The sequence below is a fragment of the Hyperolius riggenbachi genome, chromosome 4, assembly GCF_040937935.1.
Source record: "Hyperolius riggenbachi isolate aHypRig1 chromosome 4, aHypRig1.pri, whole genome shotgun sequence".
Taxonomy (NCBI): domain Eukaryota; kingdom Metazoa; phylum Chordata; class Amphibia; order Anura; family Hyperoliidae; genus Hyperolius; species Hyperolius riggenbachi.
This window is the reverse complement of record NC_090649.1, coordinates 224,004,164-224,031,201: the sequence shown is the minus strand read 5'-3', so window position 1 is coordinate 224,031,201 and position 27,038 is coordinate 224,004,164. Positions and strand designations below refer to the sequence as shown.

Genomic DNA, 27,038 nt, shown 5'->3' with positions numbered 1-27,038 from the left:
TTTAGGCACATTGTTCAACCAAGATGGCAAATGGCAGCTTGTGGCCAATATATAGCTGTTAACATCTGTCAATTTTGTATATGTGCGGGTCTTAATCACGCCCTCTTCTATATATATATTCAAATCCAAAAAATTAACCTGTTTGCGATCAAACACAGAAGTAAATTTTAGATTATACTCATTGGTGCCAATATTCTCCAAAAATTTCACCAAGGCTTCCTCGGAGCCCCCCCAGACGAATAGGACGTCGTCAATAAACCTTTTCCAAAGGACCAGGTCCGCGCCGGGCCCCCCCTGACCATACACACGGGACTCCTCCCAATGGGCCATATAGAGGTTTGCATATCCCTGCGCGAACCTGGTCCCCATCGCCGTCCCACTCGTCTGGAGGAAGCTCCTCCCCCCATATCGGAAATAATTATGTGTCAATATGTATTTAATTGCATCCAAAATAAATCCCCTCTGCTCCTCTTTCAAGAACTCATCCTGAAGTAGAAAAAATTCCACTGCTTCCAATCCCTTCTGGTGTTCAATAATTGTGTAAAGGGACGTCACATCCAACGTACCCAAGATCCAGCCGTCGTTCCACTTCATGTCATTTAACAAATTAAGGACATGTCTGGAGTCCTCCAGGAAGGCCCGGGTACATCTCACGTGCTTTTGTAAGAATGTATCAACATATCTAGATAAATTAGAGGTAACAGACCCTATACCCGAAACTATGGGCCTCCCCGGAGGACTCCTTAGGTCCTTATGTATCTTGGGCAAATGATAGAATATAGGTACCCGTGGATGTTGTACATTCACAAAATCAAATTCCTTATTTGTCAAAATGCCTTCTTGTTTGGCCACTTTCAATAATCCCTCAAGTTCTTCAGCAAACTGTTTGGTTGGGTCCCTCTTTAAGATTTTATAAGTACCCTCATCATTTAACAATCTGCGTGCCTCAGAATCATAATCCTCTGTACTCTGTACCACGATTCCACCCCCCTTATCAGCTGGACGGATAACAATCGATCCATTCATCTGTAAGTCCTTTAATGACTGTGCCTCTTGTTTTGTCAAATTACCCCAAGAAGCTGGTTGGGGTTTAACTTTCCTTAGATCTTTTTACACACAACGTTCAAACAACAACATCTCCTTACTCATTTCTCCCGTTGGGTTGAACCGGGAGGGGTTCCTAAGTGAGGTATGCAAAAAATATTGATGAGTCACTTTAGGAACTATTGGATTCTTCTGAAAATATTTCTTTAGGCACAGTTTCCTAGTATATTTTTTAATGTCTATATAGGTCTCGAAGACATTCAATTTAGAGGTCGGGGCAAATTTCAATCCTTTTTCCAATAGTTGTTTGTCAGTTTCCTTTAATTCTATATTGCTCAGGTTATAAATGCCCCGCTCCTTATCTGTCTTAACCATATATATTTCTGTAGTACCCTTCCCACCCCTACCACCCCTACAGCCCCTCATCTTCCTCTTACTCCCTCCCTTCCTCTCCCCCCTCCCTTCTCCTCCCCCCCTCGTTTGGCCAAAAAATACTTATTAATGGTGTTTCCACCTCCCTCCCCTAAATTACTTGATCGAGTTTTAACTCCACTCCTCCTAGGCCCTCCCCAAACCTTATGTGAGGGAATGGTTTTCTGTTGTCGTGTTTGTATTTCACCATTAATATTACTATCACGTCGAGGTCCATCAGGTCGTTTCTTACTGGCTTCTTTTTCACCACAAGTTCTCTGAATAATACTCACCTCCAGTTCACTCTCCCCCTCATTTTCCAATATTGAATACCTATTCTGTGTGGGCACTCCCCCAAAAGTCCTGTTACTTATCCCTTGTCTAACTAGGGCATCCTTGTGTCCTTCATATATATACTTCTCTTTTAGGGTAGAGTTATATTTATCAATACCTTTATTCCAGGTTAAGTTACTTTTATTTACTTGAGTATGTTTGAGTTTTGATTGCTTCTGATGTTTTTGGTATTTTTGTTGTTGTTGCTCTTTTAGGGGTTTTTTTAGGGGTTTTTGTGTATGTGTCAATTCTGGTTCCTCTGTAGACCTATTGTCATAGACAACAGGTGGATCTACTGCCCAGTCGTCATCTCCCACTGGTCCACACCCAGCCAGTGACACCCCGTCCGTTATAGGACCTCCCACCGCCCGTCCCACCTCTTCCCAATCCACCTCACTTTCTGATTCTACCTCTCTCACCTCTCTTCCCGTATCACAGATCTCTGGATGAATCCCAGTGGCATCTACTGTAACCAGGGTATCTTCGTGTACACTCCATTGACACGGGTCCTCGACCACCCCAATGTTATGGGATACCTGAACTGGGACCGAATCCCTAATGAACTTCCTCTTTTTTTTCCTCAATAATTTCATCCTCAAGATGTTCTAATCTGCCCCTGATACTCTTTTCCATATTTTGATACTCTGGGACTTTATTAAAGGGTTCCATCTCCTTTTTCAATTTACCTATATCCTTATTTAGGTTGAAACACTGGGTCCTTCTTGTGTCCCTAATAAAGGTCATAACTTGTAGGGAAAAACTATGAAACATACGGTCCCATTCCTCCTGTACCACTGGTGTGGATAAGTCTGCCGCTAGCTGTTTATAGATAGTCAAACCCACAGGGGATATTTCCCATAGGAGATACTGGTCTAGTGTGGCAACCTCCCATTGATTTTTTGTTTCTTTAATCAGTAATTTCTCTAAATTCTTGAGGTTATAAACCACATCCTCCCAGTAAACCCCAGCACGTTCCTCATATTCTGTATAATTAAAAAATGTATTAATCCTGTCGGTTTGTTTATTCCTAAAATCCCAGATACTATCCACAGCCGCCATCCTGATAGGGGTAATTCAGAACAAAAAATGATGACAAGTTATAGGTGGCGCTTGTGGATCCCAACCTACCAAACAAGTTCAGGGAACAATTTCTTCCCGTACTGGCCTGCTGCTCTACACAATGTTGGGGTACCCCTAACCCCAGCCTTACACGAAAATGTCAAAAAAGAGATGTGTGGAGCGCTGGCACTTGGTATAACCGTGATATCACTTTATTAAAAAACAATTAGATTAATTATATAAAAATCACATACAATATTGCATCCATTCACACATCCATCCAGCCCAAGAGTATGCTGATGAGCCCAAAGGGACTTATATATGTATAGGTGCACCTTAAAAAATCAAAAATCAAAAAAAGAATCAAGATTCCATAAAACCCGGATAAAAGGACGATTTTCAAGCTGCATAAAAGACTGGGTGAAAACTTCCCAAAATATATTACAGAGCGGGCAAGAATCTCAGTGTCCTGCTATTGCACAAGTCCAGCTCAAATATCCAAGTTTAACAGCCAAAGAATATACAGTTATCACCTCGCTATAAACTCTGTTGGATGCGGTTATTTAGGGAACTACTGTTCTTTTTGGGATGACAAAAACCGTCTAACTTGCTTAATTGGGTATCATGCAGTCTATATGCTTACAACATGAAGATATCCTCCTCAGTCCGCGTCTTTAAGCGTTGGCAGATGTACGACTCCGTCCGAAGTTCACACAACCGTTATCCAAAGGAGAGAGGGGAACTAGGGTTGGTACCTTCCGTCCACACCCACCCGCCGTAGGGGAAAAGCCAGGCGGGGATAGCGGGTCCCGTTCAAACTACCGCTCCTCACTCCTCGCAATCCACGGCAGCCTCCTGCAGTACTTCCTGGATCAGAGTTCAGGCCAGAGACGTCACTTCCGTGCATCTCACTACTTCTTCCCTGCGTTCCAGCACGTACCAGATTATCAATGTTTGCACTGGTTTTGCTTCGGAAACCTCAGTTTGAAAGAACAGTAGATTCCAATAGATCTCATGGGGCACCCCAACTCGACCTCATTAACATGTTTCAACACAAAAACGTGTGTCTTCATCAGAATGATTGGAATTGTCCTGAAACCCCAACACCAGCCTTATATAGCTCCCAAACTCCTCCTCCGATACTCCTCCTCAATCTTCTCCTTAAGGGCACAGTACATTCCTGGAGGTTTTACTGGACACTTCCCAAGCGTTTTCTATTTTTCATTTTATTTTCTTTTGTTTTGTTTTATTTCACTAATCTTCACTATATATTCTAATGGGCTAAAGATCCACATATAGTTCCTTAATTACTACAAAAATCTTTAAAATCATAAAACTATAAAATTACATATATATCTATATGTGCACACGCCATCATAGCCTACATTTTATTTAGCATCATCAGCAACTCTAGCTCATCAGCATCCCCCCTGGTGTAATCCATCATCATACATTCAGACTTCATTTAAAAAATCCAAAAAGCTCCATCTCTTCATTTAAACCCCTTGGTGCCAGAGTGTCCAGACTAAATATCCACCTACTTTCCACCCTGGACATTCTGGCAATGAAGTCCCCTCCCCTCGGGTCCCTTGGAACCACTTCCACCCCAAAAAAGACAACATCTTTAACCCGGCATCCATGTACCCTTTTGAAATGTCTAGACAGTGGATGTTCTTCCCACCCCTTCTTTATGTTATTAAAATGTTCGCCCACCCTTGAATGAAGTTCCCGCTTTGTCCTTCCGATATACTTTTTCCCACAGGGGCATATCAAACAATAAATAACAATAAAGTGATATCACGATTTTGGCATACAGCTCATGAAAACCCAAAATTCCTATCTCAAAAAATTAGCATATTTCATCCGACCAATAAAAGAAAAGTGTTTCAACCTTCAAATAATTATGTTCAGTTATGCACTCAATACTTGGTTGGGAATCCTTTTGCAGAAATGACTGCTTCAATGCGGCGTGGAATAGAGGCAATCAGCCTGTGGCACTGCTCAGGTGTTATGGAGGCCCAGGATGCTTCGATAGCGGCCTTAAGCTCATCCAGAGTGTTGGGTCTTGCATCTCTCAACTTTCTCTTCATAATATCCCACAGATTCTCTATGGGGTTCAGGTCAGGAGAGTTGGCAGGCCAATTGAGCACAGTAATACCATGGTCAGTAAGCCATTTACCAGTGGTTTTGACACTTTGAGCAGGTGCCAGGTCGTGCTGAAAAATGAAATCTTCATCTCCATAAAGCTTTTCAGCAGATGGAAGCATGATGTGCTCCAAAATCTCCTGATAGCTAGCTGCATTGACCCTGCCCTTGATAAAACACAGTGAACCAACACCAGCAGCTGGCATGGCACCCCAGACCATCAATGACTGTGGGTACTTGACACTGGACTTCAGGCATTTTGTCATTTCCCTCTCCCCAGTCTTCCTCCAGACTCTGGCACCTTGATTTCCAAATGACATGTAAAAATTGCTTTCATCCGAAAAAAAAGTACTTTGAACCACTGAGCAACAGTTTAGCGATGCTTCTCTGTAGCCCAGGTCAGGCGCTTCTGCCGCTGTTTCTGTTTCAAAAGTGGGTTCATGCTTCCATCTGCTGAAAAGCTTTATGGAGATGAAGATTTCATTTTTCAGCACGACCTGGCACCTGCTCACAGTGCCAAAACCACTGGTAAATGGTTTACTGACCATGGTATTACTGTGCTCAATTGGCCTGCCAACTCTTGTGACCTGAACCCCATAGAGAATCTGTGGGATATTATGAAGAGAAAGTTGAGAGATTCAAGACCCAACACTCTGGATGAGCTTAAGGCCGCTATCGAAGCATCCTGGGCCTCCATAACACCTGAACAGTGCCACAGGGTGATTGCCTCCATGCCACGCCACATTGAAGCAGTCATTTCTGCAAAAAGGATTCCCAACCAAGTATTGAGTGCATAACTGAACATAATTATTTGAAGGTTGACTTTTTTTGTTTAAAAAACACTTTTCTTTTATTGGTCGGATGAAATATGCTAATTTTTTGAGATAGGAATTTGGGGTTTTCATGAGCTGTATGCCAAAATCATCAATATTAAAACAATAAAAGGCTAGAACTACTTCAGTTGTGTGTATTTGAATCTAAAATATATGAAAGTCTAATGTTTATCAGTACATTACAGAAAATAATGAACTTTATCACAATATGCTAATTTTTTGAGAAGATCCTGTGTATATATATATATATATATATATATATATATATATATATATATATATATATATATATATATATATTGTTCTATACTGCTTATTCTCTTATGTAATGTGCTGCAATTAATTTAGCTATGTCAGTCGAAAAATCCAGTTCTGTCCCAACACTGGGACAGGAAACAAAATATAATCAGCATTGAAGGACAAGTACGAGACGTTGTGTGAAAGTTGGCAGAAAGTGTCCTCTGATGACCTAGACGTTACAGGACACTGAGGAGCTCATTGTAATATATTTAATTATGTACACCCTTAACATACCTCTTAATAATTATGTCCACCCTCTATTAACCATAACCCGTCCCTTAAATGAATAAACATTAATTGTTACGTCATGTAATCTATAAAATTCAAGGGCTGCGTCCCAATAAAAACTTTTTAATTATGAATCTTATAGATATGGTCTCCGTGTCTCTCTGATTCAAGGTTTCTATATGCATGCATAGAAACAGAAATTAACATTAATTTGTATCACTTGGATAAATCCTTTAAAGTGGTGTCCCCCGCTGTATCCCACACTGCCACCATAAAGACCCGCAAGTATTGTCTGCACTAGTGTTGGGCGAACAGTGTTCGCCACTGTTCGGGTTCTGCAGAACATCACCCTGTTCGGGTGATGTTCGAGTTCGGCCGAACACCTGATGGTGTTCGGCCAAACCGTTCGGCCATATGGCCGAACTAAGAGCGCATGGCCGAACGTTCGGCTAGCGCTGTGATTGGCCGAACGGGTCACGTGGTTCGGACCCGAACGCGCTCTGATTGGCCAAACGGGTCACGTGGTTTGGGTAAATAAATACCCGATCCACGTCATTTCTCCGCCATTTGTCTGTGGGTTTAGCTTTGGGTAGGCAGGCAGGGTAGTTCTCTCTCCAGCCAGGCTAGCCAGGGTCCCCCCAGTCATTGTGTCACTGCTGGGAACAGTAGTACACCGCTCACCCACACTATATAGCATTGTGTTTACTGCCACTCTGTGTCTCTGCTGGGAACAGTAGTACACCGCTCACCCGCCACTGTATAGCATTGTGCTCTGTGTCGCTGCTGGGAATAGTAGTACACCGCTCACCCACCACTGTATAGCATTGTGTTTACTGCCACTCTGTGTCTCTGCTGGGAACAGTAGTACACCGCTCACCCACCACTGTATAGCATTGTGCTCTGTGTCGCTTCTGGGAATAGTAGTACACCGCTCACCCACCACTGTATAGCATTATGTTTACTGCCACTCTGTGTCTCTGCTGGGAATAGTAGTACACCGCTCACCCACCACTGTATAGCATTGTGCTCAGTGTCGCTGCAGGGAATAGTAGTACACCGCTCACCCACTGCTGTATAGCATTGTGCTCTGTGTCGCTGCTGGGAACAGTAGTACACCGCTCAACCCACCACTGTATAGCATTGTGCTCTGTGTCGCTGCTGGGAACAGTAGTACACCGCTCACCCACCACTGTATAGCATTGTGCTCTGTGTCGCTGCTGGGAACAGTAGTACACCGCTCACCCACCACTGTATAGCATTGTGCTCTGTGTCGCTGCTGGGAACAGTAGTACTCCGCTCACCCACCACTGTATAGCATTGTGCTCTGTGTCGTTGCTGGGAACAGTAGTACACCGCTCACCCACCACTGTATAGCATTGTGCTCTGTGTCGCTGCTGGGAACAGTAGTACACCGCTCACCCACCACTGTAGAGCATTGTGCTCTGTGTCGCTGCTGGGAACAGTAGTACACCGCTCGCCCATCACTGTATAGCATTGTGCTCTGTGTCGCTGCTGGGAACAGTAGTACACCGCTCACCCACACTATATAGAATTGTGTTTACTGCCACTCTGTGTACACCGCTCAACCACCACTGTATAGCATTGTGTTTACTGCCACTCTGTGTCTCTGCTGGGAACAGTAGTACACCGCTCACCCGCCACTGTATAGCATTTCTGTACTGCCACTGTACTGCTGCCAGTCAGCGTGTACTTTAAGGATAAGTGAAATGAAGAAGAAATCCTGTGAAAGAGGGAGGGGCAAAGGAAGAGGTGTTTCCCCTGACGGTTCACGTACAGGCTAGAGTTGGGCGAACAGTTCGGCTGTGTTAGCCGAACTGCAGCCGAACTGTTCGTCTGCCCAAGCTGTCATTTATCTGTGGCTCTTACTACTTCCGGGTCGCAATGACCCGGAGTAGTACGTCTGCGCTGGCCCGGCGGAGCGCGTCCTAGATCGCGCTCCCGTTGCCGGGCACTCTCTGCGCATGTGTGTGACGTCATGAGTGACGTCACACACATGCGCAGAGAGTGCCCGGCAACGGGAGCGCGATCTAGGACGCGCTCCGCCGGGCCAGCGCATTGACGTCACACACATGCGCAGAGAGTGCCCGGCAACGGGAGCGCGATCTAGGACGCGCTCCGCCGGGCCAGCACAGACGTACTACTCCGGGTCATTGCGACCCGGAAGTAGTAAGAGCCACAGATAAATGACAGCTTGGGCAGCCGAACAGTTCGGCTGCAGTTCGGCTAACACAGCCGAACTGTTCGCCCAACTCTAGTACAGGCCACAGTGGAGCACCGAAGAAAACCCACTCAATACCGCCCATGTTGTCCAGGAAATCAACCCTCACAAATCCAAAAGAACAGGACCAGATAATTAATTGGATGACCTCTCAAGCGTCCAGCAGTGGGTTAAGCAGCACCAGCACATCACGCACGAGGTCCGAGTCCTCAGCCAGTTACAAGGAGCCAGTGGGCACAAAGCTGACACAACCGGCAGCGACACCACGCACACAACTGCCAAATAACCAGTCCGAAGCTGCTGCTGGGTTAGCGTTACCGGTCCCTTTTCCTGGAACCTCTCATCTGTATTACATTTATGACTGCATGCCGACAAAAAGCAAATTGCTTTCTGCACGCTTCTTGTCCTCATGCAAGGCCTGGGTTGTTGTGTCTCAAAGCGTGGCCTTCTCCTCCTGCGCCGCCCTCCTCCTGTTCCATCACGTGTGCTGCTGCTGGGTTAGCGTTACCGGTCCGTTTTCCTGGAACCTCTTATCTGTATTACATTTATGACTGCATGCCGACAAAAAGCAAATTGCTATCCGCACGCTTCTTGTCCGCATGCAAGGCCTGGGTTGTTGTGTCTCAAAGCGTGGCCTTCTCCTCCTGCGCCGCCCTCCTCCTGTTCCATCACGTGTGCTGCTGCTGGGTTAGCGTTACCGGTCCCTTTTCCTGGAACCTCTCATCTGTATTACATTTATGACTGCATGCCGACAAAAAGCAAATTGCTATCCGCACGCTTCTTGTCCGCATGCAAGGCCTGGGTTGTTGTGTCTCAAAGCGTGGCCTTCTCCTCCTGCGCCGCCCTCCTCCTGTTCCATCACGTGTGCTGCTGCTGGGTTAGCATTACCGGTCCCTTTTCCTGGAACCTCTCATCTGTATTACATTTATGACTGCATGCCGACAAAAAGCAAATTGCTATCCGCACGCTTCTTGTCCTCATGCAAGGCCTGGGTTGTTGTGTCTCAAAGCGTGGCCTTCTCCTCCTGCGCCGCCCTCCTCCTGTTCCATCACGTGTGCTGCTGCTGGGTTAGCGTTACCGGTCCCTTTTCCTGGAACCTCTCATCTGTATTACATTTATGACTGCATGCCGACAAAAAGCATGTTACCTGTACAAAGAAAACAGACATTTCCCGCATTTAAAAGACAGTTTTCCCTTTGAAACTTTAAAATCGATTTTCTCAAAAACTATAAGCTCTTTTTGCTAAAAAAAAATTTCCTCTTGTACCCACTCCCAAGGTGCACATACCCTGTATGGGGTATGTAGCATGTAAGGAGGCTTTACAAAGCACGAAAGTTCAGGTCCCCATTGACTTCCATTATGTTTGGAGTTCGGCTCGAACACCCGAACATCGCGGCCATGTTCGGCCTGTTCGGCCCGAACCCGAACATCTAGATGTTCGCCCAACACTAGTCTGCACTGCTGAAATCATTTCTCCCCGCATGCTTTCTGGGCTTGTTGCTTCACAAGTGCTACACATGCTTTTTGTGCTTATGTGTATAATCCATGTATGGACTATTTATAGTTTTCACATGCCATATGTAGCAGTCTGCTCAGTTTGTGACTGAAGTGTTCATGGAATTAAAAATAAAGTGTCAGGTTTTTTATCCTGCATGTGCCTGCCAGTTTTTCTCTTTTTTGCAAAATATGTAGCAGTTGGTGACAAAAGCATGTATGGAGGCTTTGCTATTCACCACTAAAGTCGGCATGAAATTACATGAAAATTATGAAAATGATGAATTAAAATTATAATTCATTACATAAAATCAACTGAATTTACAAATCGTAATTACATATGGGCGTAATTAGGAAAATGTAAGCAACATTTTGTATATTCATTATTGGCTGATTACGATCATCAGTAAAAATTGGACAAGCCTTCTAAACCTTTCTAAGTATTTCCATCATTTAGTAAAATATCATCTGTTTTTCTATAGAGGTAACCATTAATTGTTTACCCAGGTAAAACATCTAAACTTATTTCTGATGTCCACAGATCTTACTCAAATTCTGTGGAAAAAAAGCATTCTAACTAAACAAATCACAACAGACTTTTTTTTTCAACGCTTGTGACCAGCCAGATGTTTGGGGTGGGTAGACGGGCGTGCCATGCGACAGCCCGGGAACTGAGAGGGAGGGGGGGCAGTAAAGGAGGGGGAGCAGCGGCAGCATGGAGAGGGCCCCAACTCCTTCCCCTTTCTGCACATCACCACTTACAGGAAGAAGGTTACTTCCTACTTCCTGAGAGCGGAGATTTGCAGAGAGAACAACCCGACAGGACGTGGACAGGACATCACCTGAAGCCTGGAAGGAGAGTTCTTACTAACACCCCACCACTGCCGTGCTTGTCTTCAATGGAGGGGACCCGAGTAGAGGGAGTGAGGAATCTATAGGCACCTATGGAAGGCTAACCTACCTATACTGGAGGCACCTATAGTTGGCTACCTATACTGGAGTAATCTTTGACTGGCTAACCATACTGTAGGCACCAATTGCTGGCTAACCTATACTGGAGGCACCTATGAATGGCTAACCTATTCTGGAGGCAACCATAGCTAGCTAAACTACCTATACTGGAGTCACCTATGGCTGGCTAACCTATACTGGGGCACCCATGGCTGGATAACCTACACTGGGGTACCTATAGCTGGCTAACTATACTGGGGGGCTAAATATCGCATCGTAATTACCATGTTTGAGTCCGGGAGGCACAATTTTAACACCCTTGCCATGGGAGCAATTTAGTCTAGAAACTGCCCTGCTTGTTACCTTGTACTGACTTAACATTAGAATACATCACTGAGAAAAAGCCAGTTCAGTGATCTTGTATGGGTATTCTGCAGGTAGAACATTTGGAATGTAGATGAAAAGCCTCACCAATAACATAAATGTTCTACATTTAGAGCTTAGTAAAGCCAAGCCTTTAATAGTAGATTTTATTTAAGCCTAGAAAAGCTGTGCTCTAAGAATGCATTCATATTATTCATGAACAGTTATGTTCTAAGGGTATGTGCTTGGAATTTTTTTTTTAAAATGTAGATTACGAGAGTTAGCAGAAAAAAAGAGATTCTTTAGTATATTGCGCTCGAGATCTTAAGGCTCAAATAGCAAAGGTTTTGTTTTTATAATGATTTTTGTGTGCCTAGATAGCAAACTACCTCTGATTTTTTTTTTCAAAATACAATATTAGCATGATTTGGGAGGGGATGTTTGTTCAAAAAACTAAGGCCATTAGTAATCCTCTGGCCTAAAGGAAAGTTATTATTTGTCAAGATGGAGGACTGCATGTATTATTTTAATGTAGCGATATAGATAAAGGAACAGTAGCTAGAGCCACATAAAATGAGAAAGAAACGTTTCAAGTCTGAGGGAATACACACAATTCTATGTTGATGTAATTATTACAGTTCCAGATAACATACTCTTAAAGAACAAGTGACACCCATGCTAACCTAGAAACAAAAAAGGCATATATAAGTAGATAAATACTAGTTCTACTTACATAACAGATGTATTGTGCTACCCACATAATGATTCCTGTGAATTTTATAAAGGAAAAGCAGAGAATCTTATTCTAGACAGTTTGCATCTTGGTTACCTTTGAATTAAGCTAATCCTGACATAATTTCCCCCCTCACTCTTTTTTCTCTGCTTGCTAATTGTGTATTCGTTACCCGCCCTCCTCCCAGAGTCTTCAGACACTCCCGCTGAGGTCTATACTAGTAAGTGCACTGTCTTATGTTATTAGAAGGAGAGGGAAATAAAGGGAAGAGAAGGAATATACTATAGATAAAAAGACACCCCAGCATGCAACTGTTTTGCCAGCAGATGGCAAAAGCAATTAAAGGGCCAGTGCTCCTAAGGTATGTGATAATTCCAAACCATAACAGCAGAAAAAAGTTTTGAATGCAGGATTAGCATCTTTACCACTTAACCTCCTTGCCGTTTTAATTCCCGCGGGAAGGTTTTTTTTTTTCATTGTTTTTTCTATCATGTAGCTAGCCTAGCGCTAGCTACATGATGCCCCCCTCCCTGCGGCGTCCTTCCCACCCCTCCGATCGCCGCCGGCGCACTCGCCCATAAGGAAATCCCGTTCTGAACGGGATTTCCTTTAGGGCTTCCCCCGTCGCCATGGTGACGATAGCGATGACGTCATGACATCGTGACGTCAGCGGGAGTCCCGATCCACCCCTCAGCGCTGCCTGGCACTGATTGGCCAGGCTGCGCACGGGGTCTCGGCGGGGGGGCCCTCTAACGCGGCGGGTAGTGGCGAATCGGCGGCAAGTGGTGGCGAACACAGGTAACACGCAGCAAGAAAAGTGCTTGCTGTGTGATTTAAAAAAAAAATATGTAAATCGGCCCAGCAGGGCCAGAGCAATCCTCCGCGGCGGGTTACCCCGAGCTCAGCTCGGGATAATCGGCAAGGAGGTTAATACACTCAGACAGTTGCTGTTGAAATTTGATTTTTATGATGACAATCCAACTTTAAAGAAAAGAGTGCTTGGACATGCAATTTTTTTTAGCAAAAGAGTAAAAATGCCAGTGGAAGAACAAGCCAACACAGCAATTTTAACTAGCTAGCTTGCTACACTAGCAAGTAGGGCAGCTTCATAGCATATTTATGTAGTCTTTTACCAACCTAGTACCATATAAATAATAAAGATAGTTTCATATGGATATTTTATTTGCTAATGAAGAGGACATTTCATTGCATGACCAAGAGACTTCTTCAGTTCAGATGAGATAAAGGTGCAAGGACTGATCTCCCAATCTAACAGACTGATGTTTGTTACCTGGGTCGTATTCGCTGGCACATTAAATGTAGTAGAGAGGATTCTTCTTGAACATCAGAAGCTGTGATCAGCACAACACGCAGATTCATAGACATTTCTATACACTTGCACATATTTCCTTGTTATTGCAGTGCCTAGCCAAGTTGCCAGGCAGGCATCACACTGCATTATTTTCAGTGTGTTCTCATCATCTCTTTCTAAAATGTGCTTTGGCAATAGAGTGTTTGCGTATTATCTGGAAGCCTCTTTTTACATGCACATCCAAACAATGAGTTAAAATTGAGCTGTAGAAATATTAAAGATAATGAAATAACAAAACCATGTGGTCTTATTAAAAAATTGCCAACCACCCCACTGTCTAGTCATGTGCACTGCTAATCAGAAGAAAAAAACAGGCCAGTGAGCATGCGCCCTGCATCACAACTAAGCCAATATCATGACTATGAACTGACCTCAACAGTGGAGATTTACCTATAGATTAATTGATTTGATTGATGCAAAGTAGATTGAGGCACAGGGTTCAAGTGGTTATCTGGTTTTTACCAGAACTTTTAAAGGTAATGATTTTATGCTGCAGATAATCAGAAGGTTTTGGCCTTCAATCTACATTCAAACATCATCAGCTCACTCAGGGGCGTAACTAGAAATCACTGGGCCCCCCTGCGAATATTTGGATGGGCCCCCCCATAGGTGCCAAATAATCGTAATGGGGCAGCGTTTCACTGTAAATTAATTGTAAAGTGGGCAGCATTTTACCAGACAATCGTAATGTGGGCCAGAAAATCGTAATGTGGGCAGAGTTCACCAGAAAATCGTAATGTGGGCCTTTAGAAAATCATAATGTGGGCAGAGTTCACCAGAAAATCGTAATGTGGGCAGAGTTCACCAGAAAATCGTAATGTGGGCACCAGTCACCAGAAAATCGTAACGTGAGCAGCAGTCACCAGAAAATTGTAACGTGGACAGCATTCACCAGACAATCGTAATGTGGGCAGCGTTCACCAGAATATCGTAATGTGGGACAGAAAATCGTAATGTGGGCAGAGTTCACCAGAAAATCGTAATGTGGGCAGCGTTCACCAGAAAATTGTAACATGGACAGCATTCACCAGACAATCGTAACGTGGGCAGTGTTCACCAGAAAATCGTAATGTGGGCCAGAAAATCGTAATGTGGACAGCAGACACCTGAAAATCGCAATGTGGGCAGCAGACACCTGAAAATCGTAATGTGGGCAGCAGACGCCTGAAAATCGTAATGTGGGCAGCAGACACCTGAAAATCGTAATGTGGGCAGCAGACACCTGAAAATCGCAATGTGGGCAGCAGTGACCAGAAAATCGCAATGTGGGCAGCAGTGACCAGAAAATCGTAATGTGGGCAGCAGACACCTGAAAATCACAATGTGGGCAGCAGACACCAGAAAATCGTAATGTGGGCAGCAGACACCAGAAAATCGCAATGTGGGCAGCAGACAGCAGAAAATCATAATGTGGGCAGCAGACACCTGAAAATCGTAATGTGGGCAGCAGACACCTGAAAATCGTAATGTGGGCAGCAGGCACCTGAAAATCGTAATGTGGGCAGCAGACACCAGAAAATCATAATATGGGCAGCAGACACCTGAAAATCGTAATGTGGGCAGCAGACACCAGAAAATCGCAATGTGGGCAGCAGTGACCAGAAAATCGCAATGAGGGCAGCAGTGACCAGAAAATTGTAATGTGGGCAGCAGACACCTGAAAATCGTAATGTGGGCAGCAGACACCAGAAAATCGCAATGTGGGCAGCAGACACCAGAAAATCGCAATGTGGGCAGCAGTGACCAGAAAATCGTAATGTGGGCAGCAGACACCTGAAAATCGTAATGTGGGCAGCAGACACCTGAAAATCACAATGTAGGCAGCAGACACTAGAAAAAAAAATGCACCTGTGGAAAAAAAACAATTCACTTACCTGACAGAAGTCTTCTCCTCTCCCGGCATCTGGCTCGCAGTCTATTAGATGCTGCGGCCAGTTGAGCACCTTGCTGGGGGGTCCAGAGCAGCGCTCCCCCCACACACAGTGAGCGGGCCCCAGAGCAGCCCCGGGCCCCCCTGCGGCTGAGGGGGTCGCATCCCCGGTAGGTACGCCGGTGAGCTCACTGCAGATACTTGAGTAGAGAGGAATGGCAGTGCCCTGTTTTCAGTAGGGCAGATAATGTCCATAAATGGTGCCAGGACTCAAGAGCCAGAGAGTGGTAGTTAACTGAGCCAGTGGTTGAGAGCAGGAGAGTGGTCTCCTTGCAGAGCAGGAGTAAGCAGATGAGGGCAGTATCATAGGCTAAGAACAAGGAAACAGACCTAGACAAGGTTGGTCATAGGAGGGTCATATAGCTGGCCGGGTTCAGAAATATCTACTTAAGACAAATTATGCATGTTATGGGCAAACTAGGTCGTGCAGGATGTTACACTAAAGATAGCCATTGGGCTGCATAAACAGAAACAAGGGAAGCGATCTATAGTGCATTAACCATCGTCAACTGATGAAGGCGGAGTTCTGCCGAAACCGGTAATGACGCTAGTGGAGCGCTAGAGCTCCGGGTCCTGCCTGTTTCCACCTCCGATCCCCTGATTAGTGGATTGAAATCCACTCTGCTGGCCACAGTGGAGGATACGAGCCATTGGTGTGTCTATCTAAGGCGGTCCTGGAGACTGCACATTGGTGCAATATGTTCTTATTGCACTACACATCTTGTAAGTGTGATTCTTTTAATCACAGTTTTATTAAAAGGTTTCATGCACTATAGAGAGCTCCCTTGTTTCTGTTTATTAGATATATACGCTTTGCCCACAAGCTTCATGGAGCTGCACTGTTAGTGGCATTATTGGATTTCAGGAGTGAACTGAATGGCAGAAGTGCAGTCTATCTTTCTTGGATTGGGCTGCATATCAGCCAAGCCAAGGGGTTGAGAGCAAAGGAATGGCCTTTGTTTGGAATATTCAGGATTCAGGAGAAAAGGGCAGTCAGCGACTGGTCCTTTAAAGGAATACTATCGATGTATGCATTTATTTTGAAATGCTGTATGTTGTAGCACACATTAGGACAAGTACTACGAGCAATTTGTATCCTCACACAGCTGTTCCTCTCAGCTGTAAAATCCTCCGTCAGTTTTGGCGTCAGTGTTGGATACAAAATGTATCTAAATACTGAGGCTCCCAGAGGGCTAGACCATGTCTCTGCACAGGGGAGTTGCTATCAACTCCTCAGTTTATAGTTTAATTATCACCTTGCTGAAAGAATCTTGTTGATATGGTGGTAAGGGGTTAAAGATTCTAGCAATGTGTGTTTATTATCTTTGCTTCTCTTGACTGATAAAGATACTAATAATTGTAGACAGCGGTCTGCCCCTCTCAGCAGCTTGTAAAGTGGATGCAGCCTGGAGTGAATCACCTCAAGCAGGCAGCCAGTCTGAGTGTAAACGCAGACTAGTGTTATAGCTAGTTATATTCCAGCAATATTGCAGCTCATTTAGTTACCTGCTACCACCTCAGATCAGCCTATTTCTCCTCAGGTCTCCTGCATGCTGTGAGTGACACAGTGAAATATATTTGTGAGCTGTGTGACAGAGTAACCAAGCAGCTCAGGGTGACCCAAACTATTTTTAAGCAGGGATAGTGAGATAGAGACCTGGGTGAATAAATAAAGTGCCCCTAGCACTAGTGGTAATGTGTACACTAATATAGAGTATTAAAAAAAAAAAAGTTGTTTCAATCGATAGTATTCCTTTAAGTACTTTCCCACCAGCAGGAGAGGAGCAGTTGAAAATGGTGACAGCCCAGTGTTAGCAGGAGAGGAGCAGTCATCATTCACATCGAAAATTGAATTTTTGATTTTCGAGAACATTTTCACAAACAAACATTGGGCTTGATTCACAAAGCGGTGCTAACTGTTAGCACGCCTGTCAAAACCCCCTTAGCATGTCTAAACGAGCTTTTCGCACGTAAAACTTTATGCGCGTAACGCGTTACGCACGAAAAAGTTTACGCCGCGCGTAAAGTTTTACACGCAGTGTAAAGTTTTTCGCGCGTAAAGCGGCGTTAAGCTTTCGCGCTCTGTGCGAAGTGCCCATTAAAACCTATGGGACTTAACACGCGCATAGGACTTTGCGCGCACAAAACTTTGCACACAAAACTTTCTGCGCGATCTGATTGAGAAATTTGGTGCTAACCTACTTATCACTCTGGTTAGCACGTCTAAAGACTTTAGATGTGCTAAGTAGGTTAGCACCGCTTTGTGAATTGAGCCCATTGTATTTTATCAATATGACAAACATTAGCAAAATGCAAAAAGAAAAAAAAAATGACTACAAAAACTTATTTTTAGCGCGGAAATTCGCAAAGAATTCGAAAAACCTTTATTTTTAGCTAGAAAACTTGTGACAAATGTGAAAAATCACAAACTTATTACAAAATGATTTTTGACGGCATTTTCACTCGAAAATCGAATTTCACATTATTTTCATGAAAAGAATATCAGCATTTTTGCTCATCACTGTACAAGACGTGTCTTGTTTATAAGGGCGCCTGCAACAACAAAGGGCAGATAAGTAATTTATAGTTAATTTTAATTTGGGAGACACGTACTTCTCTTAAGTATGTGTACTCATTTTACAATTTTTGCCAATAGTGTTTCTTTAAAGTCAGTTTTGATTTTACCAGTAGGTGCATTTTCCATTCTGTTTGTTAAAACGATATTAACTAATATGGAAGTGAGTTGTTTCTTTTATTACAGGTGCTTTTTCCATGCCGTTTTCAAAAAAGATATTGGGTCATATGCAATTCACTTTTTCTCCTCAGTTTTCTCCTAGGAGATAATTTTCATATTCTCTTTAAAATAGCTTTTAACCTCCTTGGCGGTATGAAAAATACCGCCAGGAGGGAGCGCAGCAGTTTTTTTTAAAAAATTTTTTTTTTTAATCATGTAGCGAGCCGAGGGCTCGCTACATGATAGCCGCTGCTGAGCGGCATCCCCCCGCCCGCTTCGATCGCCTTCGGCGATCTCCGATCAGGAAATCCCGTTCATAGAACGGGATTTCCTGGAGGGCTTCCCCCGTCGCCATGGCGACGGGGCGGGATGACGTCACCGACGTCACTGACATCGGGACGTCATTGGGAGTCCCGGGCCACCCCTCGGCGCTGCCTGGCACTGATTGGCCAGGCAGCGCTGGGGTCTGGGGGGGGGCCGCGCGCCGCAGCAAATAGCGGCGATCGGGCGGGGGCCGGCGGCGATCAGAGTGCTGGCGCAGCTAGCAAAGTGCTAGCTGCGTCCAGCAAAAAAAAAATTATGAAAATCGGCCCAGCAGGGCCTGAGCGGCACCCTCCGGCGGCTTACCCCATGTCACACACGGGGTTACCGCCAGGGAGGTTAAGCATTCTAAAATTGAAAAAGTATGTAAAAGTTGTTGAAAAAGTGCTATAAACATTAAGCTGGTAGCTTAAAAAGCATTTTATGACAAGGGACATGATTCACAAAAGAGTGTTAACTGCATAGCATGGCCCTGCTATCAGTTAACACTCTTTTGTGAATCAAGCCCCAGGTGTGAAAATATCACCTTGGAGAAAACTTGGGAGAAAAGTGAATTGCATATGGGCTACTAACTAATATGAAGTTCGAAACTAATATGAAGAGGAAGAAAACGAGAAGCAAATCATTATTAGAATATGCTTCTGCAAACACCTTCTCTATTTTAACTGTTAGGTTATCGAAATAAACTTTTACTTGTTCACAATGGTGACATGGCTTTCGCCATGCAGATGTAAATCATTATAGTTTATGACAACTGTAGGCAGACAAACATTATGGAATCCCTATTCCCTCATCACAATAAGCTCGATTCACTAAAGGGTGCTAAGTGTTAGCACGGCAGTGAAAATCCGCTTTGCACGTGCAAACTACTTAGCACCCAAGTTTGCAAGTGCAAACTACTTAGCACCCAAGTTTGCACGTGCAAACTACTTAGCACCCAAGTTTGCACGTGCAAACTACTTAGCACCCAAGTTTGCACGTGCAAAGCCTTAACACTCGAGTTAGCACATGCAAAGTCTTTACACTCGAGTTAGCACGTGCAAAGCCTTTACACTTGAGTTAGCACATGCAAAGCCTTTACACTCGAGTTAGCACGTGCAAAGCCTTTACACTCGAGTTAGCACGTGCAAAGCCTTTACACGTGATAACTGAGTTATCATGCTTTAGTGAATCAAGCCCAACGAGTCAGTCCTATTCTTACAACCTTAATTCAATTTCCAGAAAAGCTTTAAACATATATATATATATATATATATATATATATATATATATATATATATATATATATATATATATATATATATATATATACACACATATTTTGCTCAGTTTTTATGTGTCGCACTAAATTTCTACATGACTACAGTTACCGTAATACATTGAAATTCAATAGAAAATGGTTTAGAGTTATAGAAATTTATAAAAAAAAAAATGAATAAAAAACTTCACTGATTCATACATTAATTGTGTGTGAAGTATTTTCCATGTGACATTATAGGATTTTTGTTAAACAACGAAAGTTCTGCACTATAAATGCACAATGTAACAATCAAAAATGGAAACCAAAGATAGGTTCAAAAATTCAATTGTTTGTGTGTGTAAATTGCAAGAATATTAGCGTGACTTACATAGTCTGTGTCTCTTCTATACTGAGGCATGGAGTATTTTTGAAAGTTGAAAGGAGAATAATGTCCATCTGTAATTTCCTCTGTACTGATTTTTAATGACATGGGACGAATCACCCCAGGCTTTGTCTTCATTAAAATAAACAAAATGTAAAAAGTGCGGTATAAACATTGACTGTAATGTAGCAATAGTATTACAGATTCATATAAAATATATATCTCAATGAGATAATAACAGTGGTGGTTACAGTGGTGACCAAAGCTATGCTCCTTAGCAGGTCAAAAGTTGATACTTTTGAATAGTGTTTTATGACCTTTAGGCATACCAGCCACACTTGGCATATTCACAAAAGGCTGGTAAAATTACGATGCACACATAACTCAGAAAAGCATTTAAAGCATCAGTGGAAGGAGCACACACAAATGTAACAAGGCAGTGTGCCTAGACCCCTATCCCACTGTCTTTATGGGCACTCCAGTCCAGTTATACCACTTTAAGTAAGCTCTTTCTTTCATGAACAAAAACAGGCAGTAGTGACAGACCACTGTTTCAGGCCTCAAAGCGCTTTATCAAACTGCCTAAAATTGAGACACAGAAATGGTGTACTGTGGGTCACAATTTTAGGCCGATGCAGTTTGATAAAGGGCATTGAGGTGTGAAACAGCGGTCTGTCACTGCTGCCTGTTTTTATCCATGAAATTAAGAGCTTAATTCGTTAAAATGGTAGGTGATCTAATTGCAATTATAAATTGAAAAGCACGAGGTAGTTCTTAAAAACACTCCTAAGAACCAAGAGATTGATTCACAAAGCAGTGCTAATGCATAGCACAACCCGACCCTGCTATGCATTTAGCACGCAATGTAATGCATGTGAAGGTTTGCGCGTGGTTATGCACACAAACCTTTGTGCGCGTCATATTGCATGCTAAATTCATAGCACGGTTGTGTTGTGCATTAGCACTGCTTTGTGAATTAAGCTCCAAGAGAGTGTTCCATTTTGCAGTCAAACAATACTATGACATTTTGCAGTCAAACAACATCGTACATACATGCATACTCTGACATGCACATTGGAATGCATACATATATCTGCATCATGCATAGACTCTAGATGCTGGCCAAATGCACGCATACGGTAAATTCCATTGCACAGAAAACGGCAAAAATTCCTTCAAATTATAAGTTCTGCTTTGTGATGTGTGCTTCATTTATGTCGCATCTTACTCCAGAGCTACTTTCAAACCACATATTGTGGTTGGGGCTTAAAACACCCAGCCGGACAGAGTGTTCTTTTTACCTGCTTGTCACATGGACACAATGCATTCTCAGAGGAGACACCTAAATATAGTGCAAAGTAGACTGAGTAGAGAGTGGCTGACTGGACCTAAAACGTGTTCCAGCACAAAATATCTACTGGGTCCAATTATTCTAGCACTGTGTGTACTGTATGAATAAAAGAACAGCCTTACAAAATAGCAAAGGTATTACTCCAGCTTAAAGGAGTAATGTGATCAATAGAATAAATAAGACCATTAGGGAACCTTCATTATATGAAATATATATAACCAACGTTTTAATACATCTATATGATACGAATATAGATTATTTAACATGGTTTTAATTTCATTTTAAAGGGAAAGTTCAATTCAACTCTAAGCATACATGTTGAACCAGATGAATACTGGGGTTGCAGAAAGGCCTTAAATGCAATTCACTTTTTCTCCTGAGTTTTCTCCTAGGTGATATTTTGTGAATTCACCGCTTGTCAGTTGCCTATCTGAACGAGGCCTAACAGTGACATTACGACAGCATTTATATCTATCTATATTCCAATGCGCACTTCTGCACCTGAATTTGTATGCAATCCAGATACAAACTGCTGAATGAACTACCGTATATGTGTTAACTTCTCATTTACAGACTCAAAGCACACATGATCCGAAAAAAAAACATATCCGATAATGAATTGTATGTGTAGCATAGCTAAGAAATAGAACATTAGTGGCAAAGAAAAGAGTCATATTGTTTTCTTGTGAAGGAAGAGTTAAATAACGTCGTTTAACTATTCAAAAAAGAGCTTTTCTGAGCTATTTGACCCAACTTGGGTCAAAGAAAGTCCTGTTTTCTGAAGCATTTAAAACAGCCAAGAAACCGTGATAGACAGCACGAGATAAGGTTTTACTGCAGGGAAGTTCAAAGGTTTCTTAGCTCTGCTTTGTAGCTTAAAATACAGAGTGTGGTTTATAAACTGCACATATGACAGAAAGATGCAATATTATAAAAAGAAAAAAAAGCTATATAACTGAAAATAAAAATATGAGACTATTTTCTTTGCTACTAATGTTCTATACGTTATCTATACTACATGTACAATTCATTATCTTTATCTCATATGTTTTTGGAGGTTTTTTTGCTTCAGGTTTGCTTCAAAGCTGTTTATTTTCAAAGCAGTACTATAGTGCTGATAATCATACCCTTAAATACTTTTAGACAATTTTAAAGCCAATCATATTCAAATTTTACTTGGAACAAGAAACAAAGAAACAATAACTCCCTGATTGAAAACCAGTGGGTAAGCAGCAATTGTTTCATCACTTTGCATACTTGAAATGCCACCATAGCTACCTCTGTACCAACAGATTCACTACAAAGCCATGCAGCTGTTGATCACCCACTGTTCCCACCTGCATTAGATTCTGAGTCACGCTTAGGTCAGTATTTCGCTCAACAACCAGTCACATGGACCTTAATTTGCAATCAATTTCTGCTCAGTTACATGGGTTTATCCAATCAGCCATATAATCAATTCAAAATGATTCATACTGCATGATTAGTGAAGAACTGTAATTGGGTTAGATCAGTAGCTGCCTCTTGTCAGTCAATATTGTTGTGATAGCAAGCAAAAGAAAGAATAAAATACGCACTTGCAGATTACTTGCTCTTGCACCGGTAAAATGCCGAATGGATGCCTGCAGGCAAAAATAAAATTGGTTAAACAAATGAATACATTATTTAAAGAAGTGTAAACAAGGCAAATATAAGTTACCGGAAATACATGTACACTGATAGGTGTTTTTATTTAAATGTTGTATTTAGAAGCTTTTGCCAATTACTGAAGAACTGTATAAGTGGATGTGCCCTCCTTTTAGAGAGAGCTTTCCAGGAGTAGCTTAACATCTATATATATAATAGGCTAAGTGCCTCAACCTTCAAGCAAAAAGAAGAAGTAGCGCCCTGCCCCCAGTGCGGGTCCAAGCAAGAAGAAGAAGTAACGCCCTGCCCCCAGGGGCGGTCCTACACTTGCCACCAAGCTGGAGGGGGTAGCGGGCAGGAAGGGGGTATTGGGCACATCGGTGGGGAGGGGGTCGGGCCCCCCCTCATCTGGGTCCCCCATCTGCGCTCCCCCTCTAGCTTAAGTTGAGCAGCAGCCACCGCTATTAGTAAGAGGCAGCGGGCGGGGATGACTCACCTCTTCCACGTTCCAGCGTGCATTCCACTGTCGTCACTTCCTGCAATGCCGTCCACTTACAATAAGTGGGCGGCATTGCAGGAAGTGACGACAGTGGAACGCATGCTGGAACCCGGAAGAGGCGAGTCATCCACGCCCGCTGCCTCTTACTAAGTGGCGGCTGCTGCTCAACTTAAGCTAGTGGGGGAGAGCAGATGGGGGACCCAGGTGAGGGAGGGGGGGTCTGACCCCACCCTCCCTGCCGTGTAATTAAGTTGGTGGGGGAGTGCACATGGGGGACCCAGGTGAGGGAGGGGGTCCAAACCCCCTCCCCGTCGCTGTGCCCAATACCCCCTTCCTGCGAGCTACCCCATTATGCGGAGTATGGTACGCCACGGGTCAGCTAGTAATATGATATTTAGAAAGCAGACACCTGTATAATAAGGGAATTAATTTGACAAGCGCACATTAAAATGTAAGAAAACTGCAAAACTGCTCTGACTTTGATGTTAAGTACAATGTATTCTAGCAATATATGTCTCACTCAGAATACTCAGTTGGACACTCCAATTAGCATACACACAAGCAGACAGCTCAGAAACTCAAAACGCCGGTAGCTCTTAGAAATCCAAACAGACCGATGTGAAGTAGTGATGGTCAAAGAGATGCAAATTCTTCTGAGCTTACGCAAGTTGTAAACAATGTATGCAGTTTGAAAATGGACTAATCAATTTAAACCTAGGTTTAATTTTGATTGGTCCATGTTCAAGCTGCATATATTTGCATAAAAATTGTGTATAAATTTGCATGAACTGGGAAGTATTTGCATCTCATTTGTCATCCCTAATGTGGAGTCAACTTGGATTACCAACAAAAAAAGGCTACGATCATGCCACACACATGGATCTGCAAATGCCCAGCACTATACAGAGTTAACAAAACACTGAGAAGAGTCCTGAAGAATGGAATAATGGTAGACAACACTGGAAGTTAACTCAAAATAGTTAGCATATGAGGCCATCAGATGTGGTCTGTATTAAGGTTCTGCATAAACTTGAATCTCCTCAGCCAGATAATCACAAATGTTGGACATGGCTGCAAGTTTAGGTGTGGATTTAGGGGGGGAATAGGGGAAGGGAAGGAAGACTGGAGGAAACAGAAGAAGGGTGAGGAGGGGCAGGGGTAGATGCGAGAGGGGGGAGGGGGCAAGGGGTGTTTGAAAGAGAAATCTGTAAAAGAAAAGAGAGGAGGAAACAGGAATTGGATAAAAAGAGAAGAAAATAAATGGAGGCAGGAGAGGAACGGAGTGGGATACAGAAGAAACATAGGAAAAGGAGGAGGATAGGTGTGGGTATAAATGTTGGGAACTGTAAGGGGAGAGATATTAAGAATTCATGAAGAAAAGGGTGAAGGTTGGAACAAAAGAGAATAGGAAAGAGAAGGAGGAAAAATGAAAAAGAGTAAGTAGAGGGGAAGGCAGACGGGAAAATACAGAGAGAAAAGATGAAACTGGTGGAGAGAACGGAAGAAAGAGGAAGTAAAAGAAAGCAACAGGAAGATTGGGGAAGAAGAAACAGTTTAAGACAAAAAAAATACCCTATTCTGGTATAAATACTTAAATGACTTCGCTGACCCAACCAGTATAAACTTTGGTGATAGAACTGTTAGCAAATGTCCCCTAAACAAAAATGTCCCCTAAACAAAAAAGAAAGAAAATAAACACAATAATTCAAATCAATAGTGTACAAGCCAAATACGTCTGAACTAATACAATTGTATAAGATAGTGTGGCAAATAGTAATTCATGAGAAAGGGAGTGAAAATGATAAATTCACTTAAATCAGGCTGTTTGGCAGCTTGTCCACTCTGCTTAAAAGTGAATCAATTGTGAATCAAGATCACCAACTCAAATGTAACCATAAACCCTGTCCAAGGAGAAGACAGTTTATTGAACAAGGGTTGCATATAGGGCAGGGCACTTGCCACATTGTCTGGCTATGGGGAATTGGTATTTCTTTTGCCAATATTATACAGGTGTCCATATAAGTGATAGTATTAGTAATATGTTCTTTTTTACCCCTGTAATACCTCACATCCATGGGTGAATTGTGCAATGATCAAATGTATTACTTCCAACATATGGCATGACTACAGTTGACCCAGCTACTACGTATTATGCACACAAACCGCATCTCGAATTACAAGCATGGTAATGTGTGCCCCTATTATTTATGTGTACCATTAGCTGAGTAGACAAATAATGCATGAATATTGCACAGCTGGTCAGCCGATAAATGATGAAATAAGGGCTCACATTATTAACATATGTATATGCCTTTCATGATGTGTGTAAATCAACTTCTATGACTTGATTTGCATTAATTACAAAAATAACATCCATATTCAATACAAAAAAACAAAACAAAACACACAACACCGTAGTGTATGAAGGAGCATTACACTGCATCCTGAAAAGTCATCGTTATTTCAAACCTCTAACATTATCTGAAGTGACCTAAATGGAACTCTAATAATGTGTTTGTGGCCATCATTGCATCCTGTGGGGAAGGGAAAAGATCAGTGATGCTCAGCTTTTAAGTGAATAATACCCTGCACAGCAGGAGATTTGTACGGTTACATTGCTGGATCTAAAAACAGAATCAAAAGATGTAACGAGGAAAATGAGTGTCGTTAATATTTTATGAAATAAACACTTCAAGAAATCACAATGAGATTTTACCAGATAATCACTTTAATTAGATTTTTTAGCAAATAGCACTTTTAAATAAAGAGTAAAAGTCAAACATGTATGAATGAAAAAAGCATGAGTTGCATGAGGTAACTGTATGCCTAAAGCACACTAGATAGGCTGTAAAGTTGGGGGCCACGGCTCAGCGATATTCTACAGCAGTGGTCCTCAAGCTAAGGCCCGCGGGCCAAGTGCGGCCCCCTGAGGCTTTTTTTACCACCCCCCAGCCACACAAAATGTATTACTTACAGGATCTTCTAAAAAAATGAGCATATTGTGATAAAGTTAATTATTTTCTGTAATGTACTGATAAACATTAGACTTTCATATATTTTAGATTCAAATACACACAACTGAAGTAGTTCAAGCCTTTTATTGTTTTATTATTGATGATTTTGGCATAGAGCTCATGAAAACCCAAAATTCCTATCTCAAAAAATTAGCATATTTCCTCCGACCAATAAAAGAAAAGTGTTTTTAAAACAAAAAAAGTCAACCTTCAAATAATTATGTTCAGTTATGCACTCAATACTTGGTCGGGAATCCTTTTGCAGAAATGACTGCTTCAATGCGGCGTGGCATGGAGGCAATCAGCCTGTGGCACTGCTCGGGTGTTATGGAGGCCCAGGATGCTTCGATAGCGGCCTTAAAGAGACTCCGTAACAAAAATTGCTTCCTGTTTTTTTTCATCCTACAAGTTCCAAAAGCTATTCTAATGTGTTCTG

The 27,038-nt window shown here is 42.7% G+C and overlaps 1 protein-coding gene across 2 annotated transcripts in view; it reads right to left on the bottom strand.

The window, feature by feature from the left end:
* MLIP (muscular LMNA interacting protein) overlaps nt 1–27,038 on the bottom strand; it is a 446,927-nt gene that overhangs the window by 35,797 nt on the left and 384,092 nt on the right. For both annotated transcript variants that reach the window (XM_068281387.1, XM_068281389.1), the window contains 2 exons: nt 23,041–23,085; nt 20,119–20,244 (listed from right to left, as the gene is read on the bottom strand). In XM_068281387.1, coding sequence (XP_068137488.1) covers nt 20,119–20,244; nt 23,041–23,085 — 171 coding nt within the window. The remainder of the gene's footprint in view (nt 1–20,118; nt 20,245–23,040; nt 23,086–27,038) is intronic.